The sequence below is a fragment of the Sceloporus occidentalis genome, unplaced genomic scaffold (genome assembly GCF_023333645.1).
Source record: "Sceloporus occidentalis isolate IW3139 unplaced genomic scaffold, rSceOcc1.0.p SCAF_3, whole genome shotgun sequence".
Lineage (NCBI taxonomy): Eukaryota > Metazoa > Chordata > Lepidosauria > Squamata > Phrynosomatidae > Sceloporus > Sceloporus occidentalis.
This window is the reverse complement of record NW_028316983.1, coordinates 29,258,036-29,284,974: the sequence shown is the minus strand read 5'-3', so window position 1 is coordinate 29,284,974 and position 26,939 is coordinate 29,258,036. Positions and strand designations below refer to the sequence as shown.

The 26,939-nt window shown below is 41.7% G+C and overlaps 1 protein-coding gene across 2 annotated transcripts in view; it reads left to right on the top strand.

Annotated features, from left to right (window-relative positions):
- Positions 1-26,939, top strand: part of JPH2 (junctophilin 2) — a 106,830-nt gene that overhangs the window by 67,785 nt on the left and 12,106 nt on the right. For both annotated transcript variants that reach the window (XM_089513910.1, XM_089513909.1), the window contains one exon: positions 20,258-20,376. In XM_089513910.1, coding sequence (XP_089370036.1) covers positions 20,258-20,376 — 119 coding nt within the window. The remainder of the gene's footprint in view (positions 1-20,257; positions 20,377-26,939) is intronic.

The following is a 26,939-nucleotide window of genomic DNA, read 5'->3' as shown; positions in this document are numbered from 1 at the left end:
TTGTAATGTTTTTAAATCTGTGAGCCACCTTGGGTCCCTTCAGGGAGAAATGTGGCATGCATAAATAAATAAATAAATAAATAAATAAATAAATAAATAAATGTATAACAATTACACTTTCGTGCTGCTTATAGACAGAGGCATGAACAGTGGCAGAATGCTTCTCCCCGACCATTTGGGCTGGGGAGGAGATTTTGCTGGCCTCTCTTTAGAGACCAGCATGTTAAAGGAAAACAGCATGCTCTGCTGGCTGTTGGGAGAGGAGGGGGCGGGGTTTAGCTTGCTTGGGGCTTCCCTGCCCAAACTCTTCTCACTTGGCTTCAAACGCTGGCCCACCCTCCCACCTCGACATCAGTGTGAAAATTAATTCTGGTCGCCTCGGGGCCGGGTAGGAATTTTCTCCCCTTTCCAAGGGTTTTTTTGCCTACCTCACACTGTTGGTTGAGGACTTTGACAATTGGCATGGGTGTGGTCATAAATAGGTTCCACGCATAGGCGGGGGGAGATAGATGTTTCGGTGAACACCTCGGCACCCTCCTAAAGGGTGAAGCTAGGTCTCTGGAAATCACGTTTAGGTCTTGCGAGTAAACGTGAAGGGAAAGAGACTTGCCTTGGGGCTGGCTTGAGATTTAAACCCTCACTTAAGTCTGGCGAGTTAAGTGGGGGAGTCTTGGGTTGGCCTTCCAGATGCCGGCCGGGGAGCAACCCAAAGTATGGATTGCCCTTGGGGCACAGGTGTTTTCGCCCTTTGGAAGCTGGGGAATTGGTCTTGGAGCAGACCATCTGCCAGCTGTTCCTACACAAGGTTCTCCCCCCTGGTTTTTTGCAGTTCTCGAAGAAATAAGTTTAAATAAGTTGAGTTAAATAAAGTTGCCCATTTTATAACCCAGTTCTCTGTGTCTGGTCTCATTATTAATGAGTTGGTCAGCAAGAAGACTCCCAACTCTGTCTTTCTTGCTTGCCAAATGCCTCACTTTATAATGATTGGTGGGGCCAAGATTCTGTGGGAAGAATGGCTAAGGCTGCATCTGCACTACAGAATATATGAGCTGCCATGGCTCCTGTGGTATGGAATTCTGGGATTTTAATTTTTTTTTTTTAAGATATTTAGCTTTCTCTGTTAGACACCTCTGGTACCACAACAAATTGAAAATTCTAGGGTTTTCAGCAAGAGGAAAGGGCTGGATGCAAATCTCCAGTTCACATAGTAGAGTACCAGCTTGCTACAACATGCAAGGATTCATTGATTTCTTGATATTCAAACTACTACACCAAGAACAAGAAAGATGTTCTTCTAGCAACTAAATGAATACTCAAATGAACTTAGATATAGACTCAGGCCCTGACTGCATGGGCCAAATAAACCAGCTTCCCCACATTGTCTCGATGGGGAGACTAGACAACACACAACCCAAACCCTGAATCTGGCCCATTCAATGTCAAACTCAGGGTATATTCCTGTTGAGAAACATTTTAAAAACCTCCCTGTTTGCTCTGGATCTTCCTGGAAGATCTGGAGCTATCTGTCATGCCCCAGGCTGCTGTTTGAAACATGTCCTGCTGTGCTGCCTAGCATGGCCACTGCTGTGGCAAGTTGTTCACTCTAAGGTTAGAATGAGGTGCCCAGCCATGTGATGGATGCTGGGTGCTTCATTCTGACCTCAGGAGCAAGCGACTTCTACTGTACCAGGCTGTACAGTGGGTTGAGCATGCAAACAGCTGTCCGGCATGAGATAACAGGGGAGATCGCAGCAGCCTTTGGCCTGTATACTCCAGGCTGTCCCCAGAGTATCCTGGCCAGTGCAGACAGGAACTCAGACATAAATCATGGCTGCGAGCCTTTCAGGACCTGGTTCCATATGTGTGGAACAGTCTTTTGTATCTTTGGCTGTAGGAGGATCTTACCTGTTTTTGTAGAGAGCTGAAGATTTTGCTCTTTAATTCACCCCATTAAGCTTCTCAATGTGCCTAAGGCTGCCAAGCTGAGTAGCAACTGATGGGGTGGTGGGTATTTTATCTTTAGTACAGTATATGATTGTGTTTGTTTTATTGTTTTGTCCTTGATTATATGGTGTTCTACCCTTGGGTAAAAATGGCATTGTAAATACATGTTATTGTTGTTAATTGCTCTTAGGACCTTATCGCTCACACTTTTGCCCCTGATCTGGGCATGGGCAGGGAACACGCGTGGCTGAGTGAAAACACATTTTATTGCATGCCGCACTGTCCTCAAGGTGGCCTCATGCCATTGCCCGGCACTAAGTGTGAATTTTGAAAGGCAAAAGCTTTCTGGTGGAGCAAAATCACATGGCTGACTCCTGATTGGGTACAGCTTAGCACCAGGCAATGGCATGGGGCCACCTTGAGGACAGTTTGGCATGCGATAAAATGTGTTTTCACTCAGCTATGCGTGTTCCCTGCCTGTGCCCAGATCGGGAGCAAAAGTGTGTGCGATAACGTCCTCTGACACAAACTAAGCACTCACCAATACCTGATGTAATCTTGACAAGACAGGATTATATGATTATATTGGAAGTCCTTGAGGGCCTTTTGCATCCTGACATTTTCCTTGGATTGATGTAAGAGGACAAACATCATCCTAGGTACTTTCTAATAAGCCAGCACAATCATATCTGCACCCTATCTTCTAAAACAGTTTTACAGAGCAATCCTGTGTACTGAAACAAAGGGGCCATTCAGACTACGAAAAAAACGGTTTTCAAAGTGATTCTTGCACGTGAAGTTCATACTCACCCCGAATCTCACACAAGCAAATCCGAGGCTTGCACACCCGTTCCGTGGTAAATGGCCCCTAGCACGGTGTTTTTGAAATCGGCACAAATACCGTTTCTTTTGGAAAACCCTGGGTTCTGGGAATGAGAACTTTGGCCTTGATCACGATCGAGGCAAATTGAGGGAGGGATTTAGGTCAGAGGGTGGGCAAAGGGCAAGGCATTTCCTCCCCTCATCGGAGGGGAGGGGGAGGAGGAAAGAGCCCTGGGAAGAAGGGAGCAAGGGAAGGCATTCTTTAGGAGCCTCTTTTCCCTGCATCCCCTGCCCACAGCCCTCTGTCGCTGGGCATTCCTTCCCTTGCAGGAGGAAAAAGTTCAGGTCACGAACGGAGCTCACGTCAGGCAAACCCCCCCCCTTTTCAAATTTAAACAATTTTTTTTTACCAAATATGCGCATTGTTTGTATTCCAGAGGCAGATAGAGCTGGGCTTGCACTTTATATCCTTGGATCTCCTTGCTTACTGCAGAGGGGGAAGCTACAAATGTCGCAAACAATCAATGTTACATTTTTCACCATTTTTTTGAGCAAATATGCGCATGATTTGTCTTCTTGAGCAGATACAGCAAGGGAAGCAAAGGGAAAGCTAATGTTGCTTTTAAAAGCATAAAAAAATGCATGACAATTCCATCCTTTGCCTGGAAGAGGAGCAGATCTGACCCAAATGCCCACAGGTTTATAAAAAAAAATCACCCTGTGCCTGGCTCTTTGAAAAAAGGGATGAGGGGGAGGACACTTTCCGATGCCCTTCAAAACGTCACCATGACGATCGCTTGATTGACAGCGGCCACCTCGCCAGCAGACACAGAATGCATTCGATTTAACATTTGTAGTGGGCACTTGCTAACGGAGCGATTCGGGGGAGGGGCATCCAAATCAGCCCAGTTCCTTCCAGGTCTTTTATGCCAGTATGAATGAGGCCAAAGTGTCTTATATTATGTCTTCTGTAGACAGAGTTTGATATGGAAGAATTTTTCTGAGGTATGTTTGAAAAAATACGACAGAAGAAATTCCCTTCTTTTCTGTCAAGTCAGACCATTGGTCTCTTAAACTCAGTACTATACACTAGTTAGAAGCAACACTGCAGGGTTTCAAATAGGAATAAGTGTTGCCTCAATCTGAAGATGTCAGAGATTGAACATGGGAGCATTTGCATGTAAGGCATGTACTCTATTACTGACCTAAAGAATAAAAGCCCTGTTATATTAATTGGGACATTATAGGTGTGTTTTGAATAGGAGCCCTAAAGTTTCTCTGGTTAGCATTGTGCCCTGTCAGAATAAGCTTTGTGGGTAGAGGAAGATACCTTGATGAAGACAGCTGCAGACCATCTCTGCCCTATGACTGTTGCACAGAGAAGTATCCTTCAGGAGAGGATGCAAGTGGCCTTGAGCTATTTAGGGCTCAGGATAATGTTTCAGTATTTCAAAAATTCACCAAGTAATCATGAAGGCTAAGGCAATGCTGACTTCATTAGAGCTCAACAAACCTTGACCATTCTTAACTGACAGAGAGATATTCCCTTGCCAGAAATGAGAGACACTTTCTCCTAGCATTATGTATTTTCAGACTTCCTCACCTCCAAGTTACATGTATTCCTCAGTCGATGAAGTAGATATGTTCTTGGCATTATTTCTTCAACAGAACATTTGGTACCACAGGCAGAAATAATATGGAAAGAATAGGGATGGGTTCCGGCTGCACCACAAAAAATAAGTGCAATCCACAGGTTTTAGCAAACTTTTTATCCAGTACAATCAATATGTGCATGTGAAATATAACAGCCAGTCAGGTAAATCTTGCAGAAGTAAACAAAAATATTTTGAATCTTGTAGAGACTGGAAGGCTTCTTCTAGAATGCATCCAGGGATTTTATTTTTTCACCAGCCTCCACTTTTCTTATGATTTCTGTTTTGGTAGTCAAACTTATAAATCTATGCTTTTAAAATATTCTCTCTCTCTCTCTCTCTCTGTGTGTGTGTGTGTGAGAGAGAGAGAGAGAGAGAGAAACAGAGAGAGAGATGGTTGAAGTGGGCTTATTTGCTTTCCCCCTTTCTCTCTCTTTTATTGCTCATGCATGCTCAGTAAGAGATGCTGGTAGCAGCTGCTGTTTACCTTGTCTGTTCTAGGCAGGCACACACAGCTGCAATAGGTTTAGTTACAGTAGAATCCATCCCCCCCCTCCCCAGCTCAAGCTTTGTTGCATTGTCTACTGCAGACACATTACAGCCTGGAACCCGAAATCTGTGTTTTTCTAATCCTCTTTCGCCATCCTCTCAAAACCAATTCTGCCGACAAAGGACAAGAAAGAAAATGTTGGAATGGATCATAAAAATACTTAGAAAAAAGAAGCTTGTTTTTCAGAGGCTTTATTAACAGAGTTAAGCTGTGTGTTTTTGATACCAACCTCTATTTACCGAGGAAGCCTTCTTCATTCTGCAAAACATTTTAGGGTGTTTTTTCATTTCATACCTAGTGCTAACTAGTTCTGTTTGGCTCAACTGCTACTTGACCCATAGAGATCAGGAGCATGCCCTAAAATACACCAGTGTCCTCTCACAACCCTTGCAATGTTCTGGAGAAGATAAGGGAGTGGGACAAAATAGCTTTTCTGCCATTTCTAATCTCCTTATTGAGGGATCTCTGATAAGCCTTCAAAGAACTCCTGGGTTCCTTGCAACACAGTTTGAAAATAATTATTTTACAGCAAGGTGTATATACAATATATGATACCATGGGTGTTTTCAAGACTTCTCCCTGTCTTCATAAAACATTTTATTTATTTATTAAATTTGCCAAACCCCACACTTGAAATGGCCCCACAGTGGAAGTATGCAGCTTTTGTCCCTCCATGAGCCATTTTAGGATGCCATTCAGGAATTCAAGTGTGTGTAGAAATGTCCTTGGACTTGAGCTATGATGATGTTAGCACCAGATCAAAAGAATGTCCAAGCAAGTGCCAGGAAAAAGTAGATGACATCACAAGGACACTATAGACTATTTCTCTGTCAATTTGCTGTGGGCTAGGAGTGTGAACTAAAATTGTTTTAAGTCATTGGTTAGGTGTCTCTGGTTCCAAAGATTAATAAACAATGACCATGATGTGTGAGGAATTTACAATCTAAATTGGATAAAGCCCAAACTATGCAGAGTAAACAGAGTCATGCATAGCTAGTGCTGATGAGCTCCAAGCACTGAAGAAATGAATTTAATATTCAAAACCTTCCCAGAGGCAACAAAGCAGAAACTAATGTTGTCTTAATAAAAGCTACTTATGCAAGGTCAAATTTCGCTGCAGAAATTTGAATGCAAATTGTAGTGGAGAGAAATTACACTAGCAAAGTGAGTGTTTGACTTGATATCATTCAGTTTTTAAATTGTTAGAGATGGTTGGCTGAAAGAAAATGTTATGATTTTGTTTAAATAGTTCGTTACCAGCTATATGCTTGCTCTATTTCCTGTAAAGGCATGTTACATGTAAACTTGATAGAAAAATTGCTATATTCATTATGGGAATTCCTAGGGCTGCAACAATTGTAGGAACAGAGAAAACTGTGGAGTCGAAGGTTTTCATGGCTGGCATCCATAGTTTTTTTTTTTGTGGGGTTTTTGGGCTATGTGGCCATGTTCTAGAAGTGGAAGTGGAGGGTTCTGGTCTACTTGTGGCCCACAGCTAGTGAACCAGGGCACCCAAAGGGATCATTCATGCCCCAGGCCACTCGTTTACCCACCTTTTCCACAACTGTTGAAGGGGTCCAGGCGCTATTCAGTGAAGGCAGTAGCCTCCAGGTTTTCACTGTGGCATGCTGACAGTGTCCCAGCCATCTTTCTTGCTGCCTGCAGGCATGTGGACTCGGTCCTTCCAAGGGCCTTTAGTCTCTGGGTGTTCCAGTCAACCCATGGAGAGGCACAGCAGCACACATCTGAAGGCAGTCCTTTTCCAGAAGCGCACCAGGAGACCCCCAACCTTGAGATGTCACTTGGTGTGGTCTGCACTCCTCCCCGCCCTCAAGAAATGCTCCTGCTTCCCACAATCAATTCTTCTCTTTTTGCTCCTTTTGCTTTTCTGTCTTGCACCATCACCACCACCTCCTCCTGCTGCTCTTGACTCTCCTTTCTCCCCTCAGTTGCCTTTACTGCTTGTTTCTACCTTTTCACACCAATGGGAAGGTTTTTTTAAAAAAAATAATAATTATTCAATCAGGTTGGAGGGCAATGAAAGAAGTAACCTTTCTCTCCCCAGCTACACCTGTCCATTGCTTTGCAATGAGGCTTCCAAAATTTTTTGAAAGCTTTTTTTTTTAAGCTCAGTTGCTGCATGGGGAGGTGGGGGAGACATTGCAGGCTGGATGGGTATGTTTGTAGAGGAACCAAGGCCAGAGATCAGATTCCCTATACTTGAGACAGGGGTCTTTCTCATTACCCTGTATCTGATTCTTTACTTGGAAATGCTAGGAATTAAAACTAGGCCTTTCTGCACACAATGTTTGGAGTTTGAAACTACTATATAGTTAAGATAAACCATGGTTTGACATGATGTCTGCACTGCACCTACATTGTGCTCAATGGCAGTTAATAATGCCTCTTTCAGCGGGAAAGTGAATCTGTACCAGGTTTTAATCTTCAGTTCAAGTAAGCTATTCAAGGTGCTGAAACTGTTTTGTAAATAGATTTTCAGCACCTTGGAGAGAGGTTGTAACATTAAAACTGAAACTTCAGTCCATAGCTCTACTAACATGGGACTGATCAAGCCACCCCGAGCCCCTGGCTATGCTTCAGCCAAAGACACAACAGACAAGAGTGTTCTCCGGTGGCAGCTGATGGCTTCTATGCCCTTGGAGCACTGGATTTCCACTGGGTTTTAATCTGAACTTCAAAGGATCTATCCTAGGTACCCAACCCTTTTTGCAAATACAGTCATCCCTCCTTATCCACTGATTCTTTTTCTATGGATTCAGCCATCCATGATTATTTTTAATTATAAATTACTTATTAAAATTACTTTAAACTTTCCAAGCTCAGAATAAGTATGTGAAAGTGAAGTGGTAAAGACATAATTTGACCTAAATCTGAGGCAAAAAGACATTGCCTACTATTTATGTATGCTTGTGTTCTGACTTTAAGCAAAGGAAGATAGCATTGGAGATATGGAATCCCAGAATACACATCTGCATTGGACCTTCCTATTCATTGTACCAAGGCTCTTCAGTTGCACTCACCAGCCTGCCAATAGCAAACATCTGTTGGCTCCTTGGCAACTCCATGTGTGACACAGTCACAGAAACTGAGAACTAGGTATTGACTCATTCCTAACTTTATATTGAATTTAATGGACATTCAAAAGCAGCCTTTCTGCTTCCAGGTACATTTGAAACCCAGCTCAGTCCCAGGGTCAAGATATTGCCTTCTCCCCAAAAGAGTAGTGGGGGAAGAGAGCAAGGAAAAAGCCAATGTTTATGGGCTCCAGTTTTAATCCTGCATAGGTACAAACTATATTTTGTGGTCAGATGGGCATTTGTTCACTGTGTGTAATAATAATAATAATAATAATAATAATAATAATAATAATAATAATAGGATTTATTTATATACCGTCCAATCACTGGGAATCTGAGCAGTTTACAACAGAGGGGATAACAGACGGTTCCCTGCCCTCAGGCTTACAATCTAAAAGACACGACACAAAAGGAGAAGGGAATGGTGAGGGGGGGAGGGGATAGTTCTTAAAAGTTGTCCAAGTAATATTTGTGGAACTCTCTGCTAATCCAAATCTCATTTACAGCCTAATAAAACATGATGCTGAAGAGCCCATAAACAGTCCAAGGGGGACAGGTGTTGGCTTGTGTTTACAGGAGGGAGGTAAACCTTCTATAGACAAGAATGAAAAAATCAAACGTTTTCTTCCTGGTGTGTGAGACTACAAGGGTTTTGCTTGTTTTGCCATGAGTTTTCACACTTTGGGATAATTTTGCAAAGAAATTGTTAAAAATACAATTCTTTGCACAACTACAAAATACTCCAGTGTGAAACAAAATCTTTGTGGAAAAAAACTTGCAAAATATGAAACATGAACTCTCACAATACATCAAGACAAGAGATATGTCAAGATACTCTTTTCTTAAAGAGAATCAGAAAAATGTTTACCATTCTTTATATAAATAGCCGTACTAGACTTCACTACAACTAGGGGACAGAAAATAGGAAGGAGCCATTTTACTATACAGACCTTGTAAGATGTGCTCACTCATGTCTTTTTCTAAAATGCTGATGTTTTACATCTTCCCTTGCACCAACAGACCTATTCTACAACCACACTAGAGATGAGTTAAATATGGAGTAAAATCCAGTGGTTCCCAAATGGTGGTGCAGGATCCCCAGGGAAGTGTGAGAGTTGCTCAAAAAGCATGCAAGACTTGGAGGCCCAGGTCACTGTTAAACCCAATTTTATCGCTCACACTGTTAAAATATATGTTGAGTATGTATATTATGTATTAAAATTTATTAAAAATATATGAATATACATTGGGTTAATCCCTGTCCTTCAACTGTCCTAATTTGGCAGTGATAGTCCCGATTAATCCTCTGTCATTCCGCGTTTTCCGTTCCTTTTCAAATGTCTCTCTCTCCTCCTCCTCCAACTTTACCCCTTTGTTCTCAGTTTACTTCAGTTGCTGCAAACAAAATTCAAAGTGCAAAAACAGTTTGCTCACAATAAAATCAGAAAAGAGGAGATTCCCAGTGGGCGCAGGCAAAAGCAAACAGCTGCAGCCTCCCCTAGTTTGTGTGCTCTTTGTTAAAAACTTCTGCCATCTTGACCACATTGTCATTTTGTTTGGTCACAGGTGTCCTACTTTTCAACTGTGAAATATTGGCAGGCATGTTAAACACTTTCTGTGCAGTAGATATAATAGGATGCAAGGACAGGTCCCCCCCCCCCCCCGCCAATAATATTAAAAACAGTTCCTATCAGTTGCTTCTTCAAGGATGGGCAAAATGAAATCTACAGGCCACTTGTGGCCCTTGAGATCCTCAAAAGACCTCTCCAGCCCCAAGCCCCACAAAAAAATTTTTAAAAAGGAAATTGGGGCTTCACTCTAAATTTCTATTCATCTATTAAAAAGATTACCCACTTTAGTTAGTGAGAAGTGTGTAATCTTTTTATTAGACAAAAGGATGGGAAGTGAGGAGGGACAATATTATGAACTAAAATTGTGCATATATGGTATATACAGTGGGCCCTCCACATTTGCTGGGGTTGGGGCACAGGACCCCCATGAAAGTTGGAAAAGTGCAATAAAATATCATTGTTTTTTAAACCCGAGAAAACACCTCTCTGGGAATCTCTAGATCCTCCAGTGCAACTCCATGGTCAACATCTGCCAGAAGATGACCATAGAATCATGCTGGTGGACCTAAAATTATAAGAAAAAAAAATCTATTTAATAATCTCTGGGTCCTTCAGTGCAAATCTATGGCCAGTATCTGACAGAGTTAAGCAGGAGGACCTAGAGCAGTTATGGCAAACCTTTTAGGGACCGAGTGCCCAAACTAAAAGGTGCTCTGGCACAGGGTGTTCCTTGGTGCTGTGGGCAGGACCTCTGGGGTGGGACTTCTTCCTACTACCCCCCAGGCAATCAGCTGCCTCTCTGGAGACAGCTGAAGGCCCGGGAAGAAGAAGAACAGGCATGTACTGGTTCCTCCTCTTCCCCCCCTCTGCATGCCCTGAAAAATGGCTTTGTGTGCCACCTCTGGCACATATGCCATAGGTTTTCTACCTCAGACATAGAGATTCCTAGAGAGAACATATTATTCAAACCTGCAAATAATCAAATCCGCAAAAGTCAAAGCTGCAAATGTGGAGAGACAATTGTATTCTGGTGTGTGTGTGTGTGTGTGTGATTTTCTTCTTCTTTTCCCTCCTCCTCCTCCACCTACTCCTCATCCTGTATTTCCTTGAAATACCAAATAAATATTACTGAATTATAAAAAAGAAATTGAGGGCTGAGTTTTGGGCAATCACAGATTAAAGTGCAGTGTTTCTCTTTTCCTAATCCTAAAAAGCCCCCTGCAAAACTTTTTAAAACACACACATACAGAGAGGGGGAAATTGCTTGAAAATTTGCCAAAATGGCATCTGGAAGTAACATCACATCATTTCAGGTGCTCTGAAACTCATTCATACAGCTCATCAGACTGGCTCTGGGAGGTAAAATGCTCCCTTCATACAGTTGCCCACCCCTATCTTAATGGTTGTGCACAAGAGGACATTTCCGCAGGTACTGCTTGTTACCTATAGTTGCATGACCAGCAACATCTGCTGAAATGTCTTCTTTCACACAACCATCAAAGGTACAGGAGCCCTCTCCAGTTTTTACTTTGGGAACCCCTCTGTCTGTCTGTTTCATTTATGTGTATGTTGCTTGTGTTTTACCTCTTTTTGTTGTGGGAAGTAATCTATATGGTATGGGTGTATATCTTGCTTCTGTGTGTGTGTTTGTGTTTCTTTGGGGATCATCAGTTTGCCTTCTGTGGAATGGGCATTGTGTTCTTTGTGACAGCAAACTAAAATTTGGCATTTAGGACTCAAATCTGACTTCTTGGACAAATTTCCTGTCTCAGCAGTTTGGCTTCAGCAAATTGGATACTGATGCAGATGACTGTGGGTTCAAAAGTTCCTTTTTAACTGGCTTCTATATTTACATTTTGGAATTCACATTCCAACACTGCCTTGTACTTAGGTTCTTGGGAATATTACCATTTCTTTCAGCTTCACCAGTTTGTCTGAGGAATGGTGAGTGTTTTGTGTCTGGCTGGACCCATCATGGCAGCCCATGTTAGGAATGATCAAACAGCAAGTCCCCTTCAGCAGGCATTTGGCAGAATACTCACCAGTCCAAAAATATTGGAAAGTCCTTCAAGTAGCAGTCTTGTTAATTTTTCCCCCTATTTACTTGTGCCATAAGTGAAGTGCCCATCATCCCACCACCCAGGTTGAGATTTGTCTTCAAAACTAATTTCAAATCCCTTCTCAGAGAGGCTGAAGTCTAACTAAATCTGCAAGGGTTTTAATCTTCCCTGTCAACTTCAGAATGTCCACTCATACAATGTTGCATACAAGCAGGCTACTCTGAAGAGGCATTAATCATTCCAGTTTGCCTGCAGTTAATGATCAAAGTAGCTATGGGTTTCCATGCCAAGAAGATATTGATGTCCTTGTAGGGTTTAATTCATGTTTAGTCTAATTATGTTAAGAAGCATGCTTCAGCTAAATTGGGGCATTTGATCTAGTGTTAATTATCTAAGAACTACTAGGTGTTAATTCCTTGATCCTTAGGCAATACTCATTTAAGATGCTCATACTTCAGATCCTAGTGGCTGACTGTTAAATAAATGATAGGGAGGCTCAAAATGTAATCTGGTAAAGACTGCCAGGGTCTGTAGGGGAAAAGTAGAAAATGAATCAATCAGCAGGCAAATAGATGCTTATGTTAAATATTTGTCAAGAGATTAGATCACAGAACATTGGGCTTTGCTTTCTCTAGCTGGGTGCCAATTTCACCTGCTGCTCAGATCCTTCAACATGTATACAAACCATCACTTGACCTGCTGTGAAGTGTTCCATCTATCCTTAATCAGGGGTGAGATCTAGGACTCTGAAATCTGACCTAGTCATTGGAGAAAGGCAGGATTCCAGGGTGACTGAAAGCTGCCGTTCTCTACCTACACCCGTGCACCTATCTTTTACCTCTTTTACCTCTCCCCCCATACCTTTCACTGCCCATGCCTCCTGTCTAGTGCCAGGTGTGGTGTCTCTGGCACATGGTGGTAGACACTTGTTGCTGCCACACACACCCCTGAATATCTTAGCAATGCTTCTTTCACTGTTTCTCCCTTCCTGTGTTTCTGGTCATTATAATCTCAGTGTTGGGGCAACATAGGCCATCAATAGCTAGCAAATACTATTTTGAAAGATCAGCAGAAGAAAAGGGCAGTTGGGGGAATTAAAAACATCTTGACTTGTGCAGCTGCCTGTGGGCTGAGGTATGGCCATTTTTCTTTACGCCCCTCTCAAATTACTAGGAGATGGGAAGTTACAAAGAAGGTTCAAGTTTTATGTGCAATCAGTCTTATCAGTACTAACAAGACTATAGGAGTGGCAGAGCCTCTAATGACTTAGGATGAAAAATGAAATGTGTTGGGAGAGTGGCATCTTTCTCTGGGCCACTCCACATGCTGTCATAACACTTGTGTTATCCTCCCAAGGAGAGATGGTTGTCAATGCATGCCTATTGCGAAATGTTTTTTTTTCATCACCCATGTCTTAATTTTGCACAAAATAAGTCCCTAAGTACAGCATTTTCTGCACTGGAAACAGTTTTTTTCTGTGCAGAAAAAACATTTCTTCATAAGAAAATATTTTCTGTGTAGAAAATGGTGTTTTCTGCATAAGAAATAGCATTTTCTGCACAAAACAAATATGTGAAATTTTTGCAGAAAAAGTCCTGAAGTGTGAAGAATCTTGTCAGTCCAGGATTCTTTTCATCATGGTCCTTGACACTTACTGAACCTGTTTGTTTGTTTTTTGGACATTTTTTTTAAAAAAAAATTCTTTAATATTCTTTCCACCCTTACTCCTAAAACACCTGATGGCAGGTCTTCCCAGAATAGCCCCCAGCTACATATAGATTCCCCATACTTGGAGTATTCTGTATTTGTACAATCCTGGCCAGGGTGAGTTTGCCCACTGTTTTTGCATTATGATATCGTGTGATTGTAATATAAATGTGTTGATTTTAATGTTTAAATTTTAATCTTAGAATGGTTTAATTCCTTTTTAAGGAGGGGTTGTATATATTTGTATTATTGTTATGTCTGTACATCTGTATTATTTTAATTGTTGGAAGCCGCTTTGATTGTTTCTTACAAATAAGTGGGATATAAATAAAAAATTTATTATTGATTATTTATAGTGATGGTGAACTCTTAGAGATTGAGTGCCCAAACTCAAAGGTGTTTCCGCTTGGATGTTACCTGGTGCCGGTAGGCAGGACTTCTGGGGGGACTTACACTTTCTGAGGATGGGACTTCTGGGGCCAGGACTTCCCTGGGGACAGCTGAAGGCCTGGGAGGGCAGGGGGAAGATGAGGATCAGGCGTGCACCTGTTTCTACTCTTCCCCAGCCCCACATCTCTCTGCGTGCCCTCAGAAATGGCTTCACATGCCAGAGAGGGCACGCTTACCATAGGTTCACCACCACGGTCTTAGACTTTTGATTATGTAAGGCTTAATGGTAGATAATACCAGGTCTTGTCTACTTTATTCATCCCAATTGATACTGAAGCGTACTTACATAGAACCTTCTCACTTAACATACTCTGATACTTAACTAATTCATGGTCCAAGCAGTGGGAAATAGGTGAAGGGAGGTAAGGTAGTGCATCTGCTCAGACTGTGAACCTCCAGTGTTAACTGGCATACTTTAAAGATTCTCTTTTTCCATGCAAGTGAGCCAGTGTCTTACACATTCACCTCTGCCCTATACAAATACATATTGAAATAAATATGTAATAAATTGAAATGTGTTCTTGAATAGATAAATGGAAATGTGTTATTATTATTATTTTTTTAATTTACTACATCTATTTGGTGTGTGGGGGGGTAAAATTGTTTGATTTGCCCACTCTCTCTCTAAATTCCGTGTACAGAAACAAATGTTTCAGCTCAATCTTATTTATAGTAGGAAGACTAAGTGTGCTTGATTTCCACATATGGTTTTCTCAGGTTTATGTTCAGAGTGATTTACAAAGCAGTGTTCTGTTTGAAGAGCAGCCAGAAGACAGTCCTCCATATGAAGGTGCCTTCTTGAAAGAAAGGTCATTCCAAGTAATGTTTTAAAAAACGAGGGCAGGGGGAATCTTTCAGAGAGAGAAAGGGCCTTGAAGCTGTTCAGTAACAGTCCATGAGCAGCAACCAAAGGAGGCATGCCGGCAACCTGGTCACATTCTTTGTATACACTAGGAGCCCTGGTGGCACAGTGGCTAAATGCCAGTAATGCAGCCACTCATAAACCACAAGGTTGCACGTTCAGTGTTAGCCAGGGCTCAAGCTTGACTCAGGCTTGCAGCCTTCTGAGGTTACTAAAGTGAGTACCCAGCTTGATGGGGGCAATTAACATACACATTGTAAACTGCTTAGAGACTGCTTAGAGTAGTATGAAGCATTATATAAATGAAGCTGCTATGGCTATGGCTAATTATTTCCAAATTTCCATAAATAAATAAATATTAGCACATGCAAAATTTATACAATTCCCTTTTCTTTTCTCCTTTGCAGGGGGTGGTGATGCTTTCTTTCTTTCTTTCTTTCTTTCTGGCACTGTCTACACCCTTGTGTATGTGTATACATGTACATGTGTGTATATGAGTGCTTAAAAGGAAGACAGAGCATGTGAGGGACTGATGTTAGAACTTTATACAACAAATGACTAACATTAAATACAGAAGTCAATAAGCATTAAATGTTGAATCCATCAGTCTTTGGGAAAAGATCCTTATGGCACGAAGACATGTACAGATTAGCACAATGAGGGATTGTTTGATGTTATTTCTTTCCTGTCATTCTGTGGAGGTACTAATGGCTTAGAAAGACTGAGCTTACAGTTGCCAATTGGGGGAAGGTGTTGGCTGGGCTTTTGAACATCCAGAGGGGTAGCTGTATATCATATAGTTGTTGCATGGTGTTAGCACCCCCTGCATAAACTGCACTGTATTTGGGAAATCCATATTTTCATATTTCAGGTCTGGAACAAGCATGTTCTTAAGAGGTCACGATGACCTTTTGGAACATTAGGGGAAGCTCCCATGAGAAAAGAAGCAAAGACCCAAGGGTTTGTGGATGATCCTGGTAATGATACCATCAAGGCTAAGTGGGTGTACTCATTGCTTCTTCCTTCCTCCACATCGTCTGCATTTCCTCTTGCACCAAGAGACAAAGGATGTGTCATTGCACCAAAGTAATAAGCAAGCTCTTTCTGCCTATCCCCTGCCATGTGTCCAGCCAACCTGCCTGTCCACTCACCCTGGGATTATCCTAATCCAGTCACTGTTTTTGTTTCCCTAAAGTTAAAGCCATCAACCAGTCCAGAATCCCATTGTTGATTCCTAAGAAAGAACATCAAGCCTTTGTTACCTCACAAGATAACACACCCCCAGAGGCTAGTTTTCAGGTATAAATATTGGTCACAAAACCTAGCCTCTGCACTCACGGTACGCAAGTGGTTAGATCCCCTTTTGCCAGGTAATAGTTGGTATCATTTTGGTGTCTCACACAGGTGTAGGTTTCCTTATGCAATTGGCCAGACATTTTTGGGCAATGCAGAACGTCCATATTCAGATGAAGTAAAAGAACAACAACACACACAACCACAACTTTTTAAAAATCCTTGAGTATCTCAATGTATAAATATGCCCTTTTTCATTGAGGGTGAGGAAATTTGTGAACATTCTTTGCATTCTTGTTTTAACTCTACTTATTAAACCGCATCTTTGCTTATGAAATATGCCAGAGTATGTGACATTGATTGTTCCTAAAAGAAGGAACATGAAAGATCTACAATTATATTCTAAAGTTAACAGGATCAGTGAAATCAACACCTGAATCCGATTTGTTAATTCAAGTGGACCCATTGAATCAATGGTTAAATAGTGAGTCAGTACTTAGGTAAATTTCATTGATTAATGGATCTATTCCAATTGAGACTAACAGTAAAATTCAGGCTAATATTTTCACTAGGACCAAGCAGCTTCATGCAATACATGAGAGTGCTGCAGAAGAATTCCTCTCTTTTCTTCTACATTTCACAGGCTGGATACTACAAACATGTCATTCTTCCCTCTTATGGACTACATAATATTTTGATTCAGTCAATATATAGTAACATTTTCTGCACTTGAAAATGTAAGGCTGCTTAAAACTATCCATCAATTGGTCTTAGTTCAGCAAAAGCGCTAGCTGAATTCATCATGCTATGCTGCTTTTGGTTGGAATGTAGGACAGTCTAATCTTTGGAGGGTTAAAGCTTTCGCCCACTTCAAGGTAAATATTTTTTCTACCTTATACTCCACATCCTGGGCACTGTGAAGCCAACTCCAATTCTTCAGGCAATAGAAGACATAAATATGTCACTGGATCTCCCACAGATTACAGTGAAATTAATCACACCGATTATACACTACCAAAAAAGGAGATGCTCAGTCTGTTTACAGTTTCTTGGGGGCCTTCTGTGATCTGTCAGGGCTTAAAATTGCAGATATCTACCTCCTCAGCCAAGTGCCTCCCAATCTTTGAGGAGCTGGAGTGCTTTTTAACAGAACACAGGATGCTGGGGGGGAAATGCCTCACAGAACTCCTCTAAAAGGGACAGAGATATCCCACAATACGTTCATAGAAATAATCATGCTTTCAATCCAAAGCAAGGTGTAGTGGGATCCATGCATCAAATAACAGAGTGTTCTCCCAGTTATCTAAAGAGCACTGCTGGGTCCTAAGAGTGCTGTGTACTCACAAAATGACTAGTGTGAGATTCTTGAAATATTTCATTCAAATTTTGGTATTTAAGCACCTTCAGAGATTTTGCTTCTTCATATGAAGCAAATAGTTAATTTATGGAATCTATTGCTGTGAGATGTGAAGAAGAATCTTGGCTTGGATGGCTTTAAAGGAGAATTAAACCAATTAATGGAAGATAAGGCTACCAGTGCTAATAGTCATGGTTGCTGTATGCTGTCTCAGGGTTCAGAAGCAGCGTGTCTCTGAATATCATCTGCCAGAGAAAGGGAAGAGAAGAGGTCAATTGCCAGCATGCCCTGTTTTGGACTTCCGAAAGCGACACTTTGGCCACTGTGAGATGCTGGATTAAACTGACCTCTGATCTGATCCGAGACACCATTTCTTAAATTTACATATTCAGCTGAAAACTGTATCATTAATTTGCCAACACATTCTTTGATATGGGGAGAAATAATTCTTGGAAGATATTTTGCGTACTGGCCAAAGGCCTTTATGGAACAACTGCATAGTTGTCTTTCTCGTGCATCACCCACGAGGCTCCACCTCAATGTCCTTGGTTCACTATGGGGGAGACTATGGCGCGTTACAGATGGGCCCATGAGGCGCTGTCATCGCGCCATCATTACATGCGAGGGGTGGTGCTTCCTGACATGCCTTGCCCCTCACGTGTAATGACTACGTCAAAATGGTGGTGGCCGTTCCACATGGCCGCTGCCATTTTGATGTAGCGGACGCTCTGCATCCGCACATTGCGCAGTGGAAGTGACGCCGCGAGTGCGGACTAGCGCCTTGTGGCATCTCTTCCGGGGCCGAGGAAGGAGCGCAATTTTCGCGCTCCTTCTTTGCTGCGTCTGGGAACTGCGCGGTTTGGATGCTGTGGTTCCCGGACACAGCAACCAGCAGCGGCGCGAGACTGCCCCTTCTGGGCCGTCTGTAACGCGCCTTAATTTTCTAACAAACCTGTCTGTAATACACAACCACTAGGAATACAGGCCCAGTATAGACCGCTGCTTTCCGGCCTGGGGGCAATTTTAGGGCTCGGAAATGTGGAGCATCTGCATGCTCCCGAGCCCTACCGTGCACTCCTGGTGCCATCATGGCTTGCCCCCATCCACACATGGGCCACCATGATGACATATGCTCAGCGCAGCCTCCAGATACTGCCGCGCCATGTGTGTGTCATCAGTGCATGTGAAAGAACTGCTGGAAGCGAGTTCTTTTTGTGCCTCCTGGAGACCGCAGCATTTAGTTGGTGCAGCCTCCGTTTGGGGCAAAAACGGGCAGCTTCAGACTTTCAGGGCTGTCTGTACAGCCCCACAGTTAGCACAGTGTGTGTTGAGAGCAGAGGAAATATGCCATTCCTGCAAAACCATCAACTTAGGGGGGAAATGTGTAACAGGAGACAATTGCATTTATTTTGCACGGATGGAGAGGACCTATTCAGTAGATGCTTATGATCTATCAGTCATAATAGTAGGACTTTATTTAATGCCAGGCAGCACGAGGAAGAATTTGATTGCCTGTCTCAGTGTGAATAAAACTGGTTACTTCAGTGGTGAGTGTTCAATATAAATGGAAAATATTAGTAATCTTTAGAGGCAAAATGCTAGGGAGGTGTGCTAATTTTTCAGACTGCTGCTCACAAATACCTTTTACATTGAGATAGACAAGTCTATTTCTTTCTCTTTGTATAACATTCACCTTTTTTTCAAGCATACATTTGTTTTTATTTTCCCATCCATTTGCAAACCTTTTCTAAAAGTCTCCATGAAAATATGTAGCTATTTTCTTCTAGGTTAAAATTCATAGTCATTTCTGTATGAGGTTTTCCTGAGTACAGAATTATTTGCAAGCACATTTCTCTAATATGTGCCTTTTTGTGTGCTATTTTCATTAATGTATGCTTTTTCCTGTGAAATGATTTGTAATATATGCATTTCAGTTAATGTTTTGATGGAAGAATTGCATTGTAAAAAAAACCTGGAGAAAATAAAAGATAATCATTTTATGGTTTGAGTATTTTTCCTCCCCTAGAGGTGCAAATTTGGTTAGTTTTTACTAGTGTAAACCAAAAGAAGTTTGTTACCATCTTTATATTTGGGTGTTATTCTGGCATAAACCTTTTAGGGATTAAATTGTCAACTGCTCTTGAAACATGACAGATTAGCATTTTAGGTATTAGAAGCAAATGTTTCACCTTTAGGGACTGATGAACACTAATTGACCTTTAAAGCAGTTATCATGAAACCATGGGATATTCTTATGAAGGTTAGGAGTGCCATTTTGGAACAGATTGCTTAGGAATTCATTTTAGGAAGGTTAGGAACCTAGTTCAGCCTAGGAGTCAAATCTGGTTACAAATTAAGTTCTCAAGGGTTGCATTCCTGTGGTGGATATGGCCAAATACCTGCATATTTTAGCTTAAACATTTTAGTGACAGTAGCTAAGCTTTGAGAGCATGCAGCTACAGTGTAGAAATAATGCAGTTTGACACCACATTAAGTGTTATAACTCTATCCTATGGATCCATTAGATTTGTAGTTTTTACAAGGTTTTTAGCCTTCTCTGCCAAAGAGTGCTGGTGCCTCACAAAACTACCTGGGATATTGTAGGATGGAGCCATGACACTAAAGTGGTGTCAGACTAGATTATTTCTACAGTGTAGATGCACTCAAAGGGTTTTTTTACTCTTAGGATGGAACAAATACCTCATACAAAAGTTGGGAAACCACCAAATTATGATATCTTGGGGTAGGGAATGTGATTGTCTCAGGAATCCCAAAAGGCTGGACTGGGATTTGAAAAGAACTAAATTTGGTCCCTGGGCTGAGGTTTCCCCACTCCTATCTTAGTATTTTTTTTTGAAATACTTAAATTCAGTGTGGTATTCTCTCCTCAGGACTGCCCATGCCAAAGCCAAGTCGGAGGGTGCCGAGCAAGCAGCACTGGCAGCTAACAACGAATCCACTTTAGCCAGGTCGATGGCCAGGGAACTGTCTCCAGACTTCTATCAACCAGGTAGGATTCCCTTTTCTAAGATTAGATGAGGAAGAGTAGAAAGCGGAAGGTGAGGGAAAGAGGGTGAAGCAGGAAGAAGAAGAGGCAGACTGTATTGGTTCAGTCCCACTTTCTTTAATTTCAGAGGGTATTGTGCTGTTTTTATTTTTCATTTCAACTGTATGTCTCTTTTAATTTTTTTTATCATTTTCATGGCACTTTTCAAATTGTTTTAAATGTTGATAATTTTTTTAATCTTGTGCTTTAACCAGTGACATCACCAGGCTTTGTGACAACCAATAAAGGGGGGCTGCCGAGGGGCAGAGGCGGCAGGCTGCCCTGACCTGTCCTCCTGATGCTTTGCTCACCTACCCCTCTGGAGTATCATCTATTGTGGTCTGCACCCCCTGCACCCACCCAGTGATGCCACTGGTTTTAACTGCATTGTATTTTAATATGTAAACCATTTTGAGTCCCAGTTTTGGTGGGCATGAAGTAAATTTAGTAGAAGAGGAAAATGATGATGATGATGACAACGACCACAACCACACAGTGATAGAAGGTTACTCCCCAAAGTCCTTACTTCTGGCAGTTTTTCTGCTGGTGATATACTAATAAAGGAATTGTCTCCTGCCTGGAGAAAAAAGGTCTGGGGAGGGGTCTACACTGTAGAAATATTTTTTAAGCAACCACCATCATCCCATGGTGACCTTAAAACAGTCTTCCCCTTCCTTGTAGGTATTAGCATTACCAAAAGTGTTGCACAGGGGTACACCACTCCAGATTTTTTCAGCTGCAATTCTCACCATTGGCTATCCTAACTCAAGCTGATAAGGCTAGTAAGTAAACAAACAAAACCAACAATTCTCCCTCAAGAGAAGAATGGCGAAGAATGGAAAACAAATGCAGCTACAATTGGTGAGGGGTAGATGGGAGGGAGGAATAAGAGAGAAGGAAGGAAAGGAAAGGAAAGGAAAGGAGGGGGAAGACAGGTTCCTCTAGGAGATGTGAAGAGAGGGGGAACGAGAAGCACATGAAAGATAAGACATTTAGTCAGGTGTTGTGGGGAGGAAAGGGGAGAAGGAATGAAGGGATGGGGTGACATTTATCCATCATATGATGCAGAGAAGGAAACTGAAGAATGTTGGAAAGGACAGAGTATTGGAATGAAAGAAAAGATGAGTGGAGGCAGGGGCAGGACAAAGTGTACAAGTGGAAGGGAAGGAGACCTGCTTAGCCAAAACTTGGAGATGTGCTGAGAAGAGAAAGAGAGAGAAAGGCAGTCAGGAATTAAAAGAAAGAAAATTAAAGTGTCTAAGGAGATTGCTGCATGGGGCTTTAAAACTGCAATTAGATCTGGGGGGAAATGGCTTTAGTGATACTTAACACATGATGATACCTCTGAACTATAGCTGCTGCATTCCCCAACCATGATTAGGGAGGCCGTCTTCATTGACAGGGGAAACCCATCAATGAACCCTAAATAGCACAATTCCCCAGGTGCAAAATGTCCCTGCTGGGGCAGTTGTGTATTTGGCAATTAGGTGGTCCCCTCCTCTCCCTTGCCCCGTTCCCCCTCACTATTCCCAAGCAGACTAATTACCTTTTAAAATGTCTTCTCTTTTTCAATCCCCCCCCCCCCCAAAAAAAAAACAAATTGCAGAGCAGAGCTCCAGAGTTGTGTGAAATTGAAAATAAAAAATTAAATTAAATTAAAAGCTCCAAAATGCATGCTAGGTGGGGCATAGGGCAGAAAGTTAGGGTTAAGAATGAGTCAGAAAGCAAGTATGATGGCAGCAGTCATGAATTGAGAAGACAAGCAGTGATGCAGTTCTGTGACCAGATATAATTCTGTTTGCACTGATAAATGTGACTGCAGTAAGAACGGGGCTCATATGGTAAAGCCATAAGTAGAAATGGAGAGTAAAGATGTTCCTACCATGCTTTTTTTTGACAGTGGTGCAACTCACATGCACTTCAACCCAAGAAGTGAAACTGTATTGTGGCTTCAAACATTTAGGGAGGAGGAAAGTGGGAACAGAATTGCAAAAGTTAACAGTGAGGTAGAAAATACCACAAAACATCAATCTTATAATACCATATTCAGTGACTCCTCGGGCAGCAAATACTGTGTCAGTTCAATATTTCATTGGACTGACTGTTCCTTGCTATCAGGTTCTGATTCTAGCTGCAGTTTGATGAACATTTGAGGGGAGGGGGAAGTGTCTAGATGTCCCCCACAGCACACAAGAATCTCCAACAGCTGTTGTGAAGCAGCGTGCCACTGCAGAGTCAAGAAACACACAGTAAAGGTAATGTTTTCATCTCAAGGTAGCATTGTAACCCAGAAATATTATCTCCTTACACTGAGGACCAGGGAAGAGGGGCCAAGCCCTGAAATCTAGGATCAGTAGTAAACAACCTACTCTGTTCCATCATTCTTATAAGTAGAAAGTTGTTCCTAATGTGCAGCCTAAATATAGTATCATGGCTGTCCTATAGGCTCAGTATTTCTCTATTTTCTACATAGCAGAGAATAACAGTCTATTTCTATCTGTTTTAAAGCAATTGCAAGCCCAGAGAGTCATTATCAAGTTTTGTTCCAAAGCCAACTTTTACACCAACTGCCCACTGTAGAAGCTGCTGTTTTCACTGGCACCAAACCACACACTCAGCAACCCACAATATCTTTACATGATTTAATCAATAGATTAGTTAACTCTCTACTAAATATAAGCATGCAGATAAAAATCCTTTCTTTTTTACATGTATGCAAGTGTGTGTACCAGGATTGTGTGTGTACCCAACCAGGACTGCAGAATTCCATCACGCATGGTGGTAGTGGTGGAAATGTTTAAAAGTATTGTTAGCACTCATTTTATATTTCAGAATGGTGGGAGGGTTAAAAGTAAAAATGAATTTTCCTCCCATTGATACCAACAAAGCCTTCCAACTTTAGTTCCAGTGCAGAGGTAGTGGTGGAAATTTTAAAATAAAAACTGAGTCCAAGCTCAGGCATCCCTATTGAGCTTGCATGCATTTATTACTAGCATGTATGAGAAAGAAATCTCTTCTAAACCTGAGCATTACACATATAATCAGGTATGTAGTTTAGCCCAAAATCTTCTGTAGTTTAATCAAACGGGAAATGTTATGGGTCATTCTGGGATAAGATGATTTCACAGAAATTAACAGTGGCTGTAAAGAAAATAGCTTTAATGGTGCACAGTTCTCAAGGCCATTGATTGTGTCTGAGTGGTTTATTCAGAGGAAGATGTCACAAGTTAAGAGGCAAAAGACTGGGAATGGCCAGTCTACTGAGTGCTATTTTGAGGAGTCTGAGCAACTGGTGAAATAGCTTTCAAATAGCCGACTTGCAGCCAGAAATAAATGGCCTGGAATGGGTCTTTTTATGATTGACAGGAACCTTCAGGCAGGGCAGGCTGCTAAAATACATACTTTAGCCTTCTCTTCTTCCTGACCTCCTTTGGTATATAGATTATATAGAACAGATAGCTACATCCAAACCATACCATTGATTTGTCAGAAGGAAAAAATAGACCTGCAAGCTAAGATTTGTAATCCAATCCTATGCATGTGTCCATGTGATTATGTTCCATTCAAGTGGGTATACTCCTAATAAAAGTGAATAGGATTGGAGTCCAGCTTTAAGACTGCTTCTCATATTGCTAAAATAGCAGCTGTGCACCTAAGTGTACACCTAAGCGTAACATGATAAAATTCTTGTCTTCCTTTTATTTTTACTTTTATTTTTTTATCACATGAATACTGTGTTCATAGAGAGTCCCTTCTAGACCTGGTTTGCCTTGCTATAGCCATGTAAGGGTCTCTAACCCTTCAAATAAATCCCAAGCAACCTAGTTGCTTTTGTATCAATACCAGGGACCTTAGAGCTGATCTAAGATGGCTTGCTCCCTAAGATGGAGCAGCATATCACACTCACACATACTCCAAAGTCAAGGTGAACAATACCTCCAGCCAGCCAAGTTATTTTGGCACATTAGACAGGAAAATCCACAAAGACCTCCCCCCATGTCATTGATAGTAAACATTTTACTAACCAAATTTGCTACTTTTTCATGACACCCAAGGATGCCTCTCTACACTGTAGAAATAATGCAGATCGATGCCACTTTTAGTGCTGTAGCTCCATCCTATGGAATTCTAGAATTTATACTTTTACAAGACCTTTAGTTTTCTCTGTCAACAAATGTTGGTGTCTCACAAAGCTGCAAATCCCTGCATTATGTAGGGTGGAGAAATGGCAGTTAAAGTGGTGTGAAACTGCATTATTTCTACAATGTAGATGCACCTCAAATTCTACTATGTTACTGTGTCTTGTGGTTGGGTGGATCCTGACAGGTTTATTAACATTGGCGGGTTACATACCACCGAGGAGCAGTGCTGTCCTGCTACCGCCGCTTGCGGCATCCGGGAGCCGCAGCTGCCACACTGCGGGGCTCCTGGACGCTCAGAGGAAGGAGTGCGAAAATCGTGCTCCTTCTCGGGCCCCGGAAGAGGCACCGCAAGTGCCAAAGGGCGCACTCGTGGCGTCACTTCCGGTGCGCCACGTGCGGACACAGAGCGTCTGTTACGTCAATATGGCGGCGGCCGTGTGGAACGGCCGCTGCCATATTGTACGTATTGAATACATATTAGGGTTAGGGGTGTGTGGAAGCACTGCCCCTTCCTAACCCTAATACGTATTCAATACGTATTTTTGGCGGTCTATAACCCGCCATAGGAACACAAGAAGAGCAGTTCTCTTGGATCAGACCAAAGTTCCATATATTTTAGCATTTTGTTGTTGTTTACTCTAGTGGTTAGTCCAATGCTTCTGGGAAGCCCAGAAGCAAAACACCAAGCCATTCTTTAATGTGTAACTTCCAATAAGTGAGATTCATCATATAGTACTTCCATTTAACTGTTGGAATATTGGTGGCACTATTCTGCATGCATTTGTCTTTATAACCACAGAGGTTAGCGGCTATCAGCAGAACCTGTAGCAACAAAGTCTTTAAACTAGTGATGCAAAGTGTAGTTTTATTTTCTGTCCCAAATTTGCCGCCAATCCATTTCATAGTGTGTGGCTTGAAACGAAGTTGGGAAAATTGTTGCTGGTAGTTAATAGGTAAACGTTCCACTGAGAAACAAATAGTTGCAAAGTAAGGTAAGGTATGGGAAGGGGGTTCAAGGTAAGGTAGAGTGGCTTGCCTCTTCCACCCTAGAAATTTCAAAATGAAAGTGCTTAGAAGAAGAATTTACACCAGGCTGGGGCACAACTGCACTTTAAGAAGAAAAGTCTGATAAGTACACAGAAAATGTCAACTTTGGTTTTCACACATGAAGGAGACAGGCAACACTGACTCCTTCTTCCAGACCAGGGTTTGGGAAAGTTCCTTTTTTTGGACAAAGTTCCCAGAATTCTTTCAGTGGCATTGCTGGCTGGGGGATTCTGGGAGTTTTGTTTTAAAAAATCCCTTTAAAAGCACTGTTCTGAGGATTTTAGTTCTCTGTGTATAACTAATTCTCCCCATTCTTGTCTCCTTGTGGGGAAACTTTGAGACAGGCAAACCCATCCAGTCACTGATACACCTAGAGACTGGTGTAATAAAATCTAGGAACCATTTCACTCATTGATTTTCTTAACTGACCCAATTAGCCCTTGGTGGCCTCTCCTCACACATCACAGTCCATGCCAGATATATCTGTCTGCCAGAAGTTATTCCTCTCAGTTTCAGCAGAATCTTTCAGGATTACTAGCTGTGTCACATGGCTCAGATTCACAGCCTCTGAAGTGCTTGATGGACACTGTCTTTTTTTTTTTTTTTTTTCATTCCCAGAACATCTGAGGGAGAGCTTATTGGTTTCTCCATTCATTAGTTAAAATTATCCTTGCAGATCTGTCAGTGGAAACAGCTTGCCATAGTCATCATAGAAAACCCCAGCCAATCCCACAGGCATAAAAGAAGTGTGACTTTATTTTTATTCCCTGACCTAAAATGATGGATTGCATTTTGCGCCTCTGAATTCTAAATGTATGAATTTGTTATTAGTGGATTGAAATCCTCAGATATTATCTCAGATTTGCTTTTGAAGGCAAAAGCAATTATGCTATCTGCAGCTGTCATAAAAAGTAAATACAAACGCAACATGAGTTTGACCAGTCTTTTTATGAGTCTTTCAAGCAAGACAATTCCAGGCTTTTCAGTGCTTGAATAACTATTCCTATGAACACTAGATGCTTTTTCTACAAAATATAAAATTAGACAATTTGATTTGTTCTACCTGCTGTTACTTTTCTGTGTGTTTTGTGTTTTCTCATTTCCATATACAGTACTTGCTGTCCCACATTTGTCCCCACATAGGATGGGTGACACCTGGCTTAACAAGATGACATGTGAAAGGGATCTAGGAGTCCTAGTAGACCACAAATTGCGCATGAGTTAAGAGTGTGATGCGGCATCTGAAAAAGCCATTGTGATTCTAGGCTGTATCAATCGAAGTATAATGTCTAGAATGAGGGAAGTAATAGTACTTTGATCACCTAGAATACTGTGTCC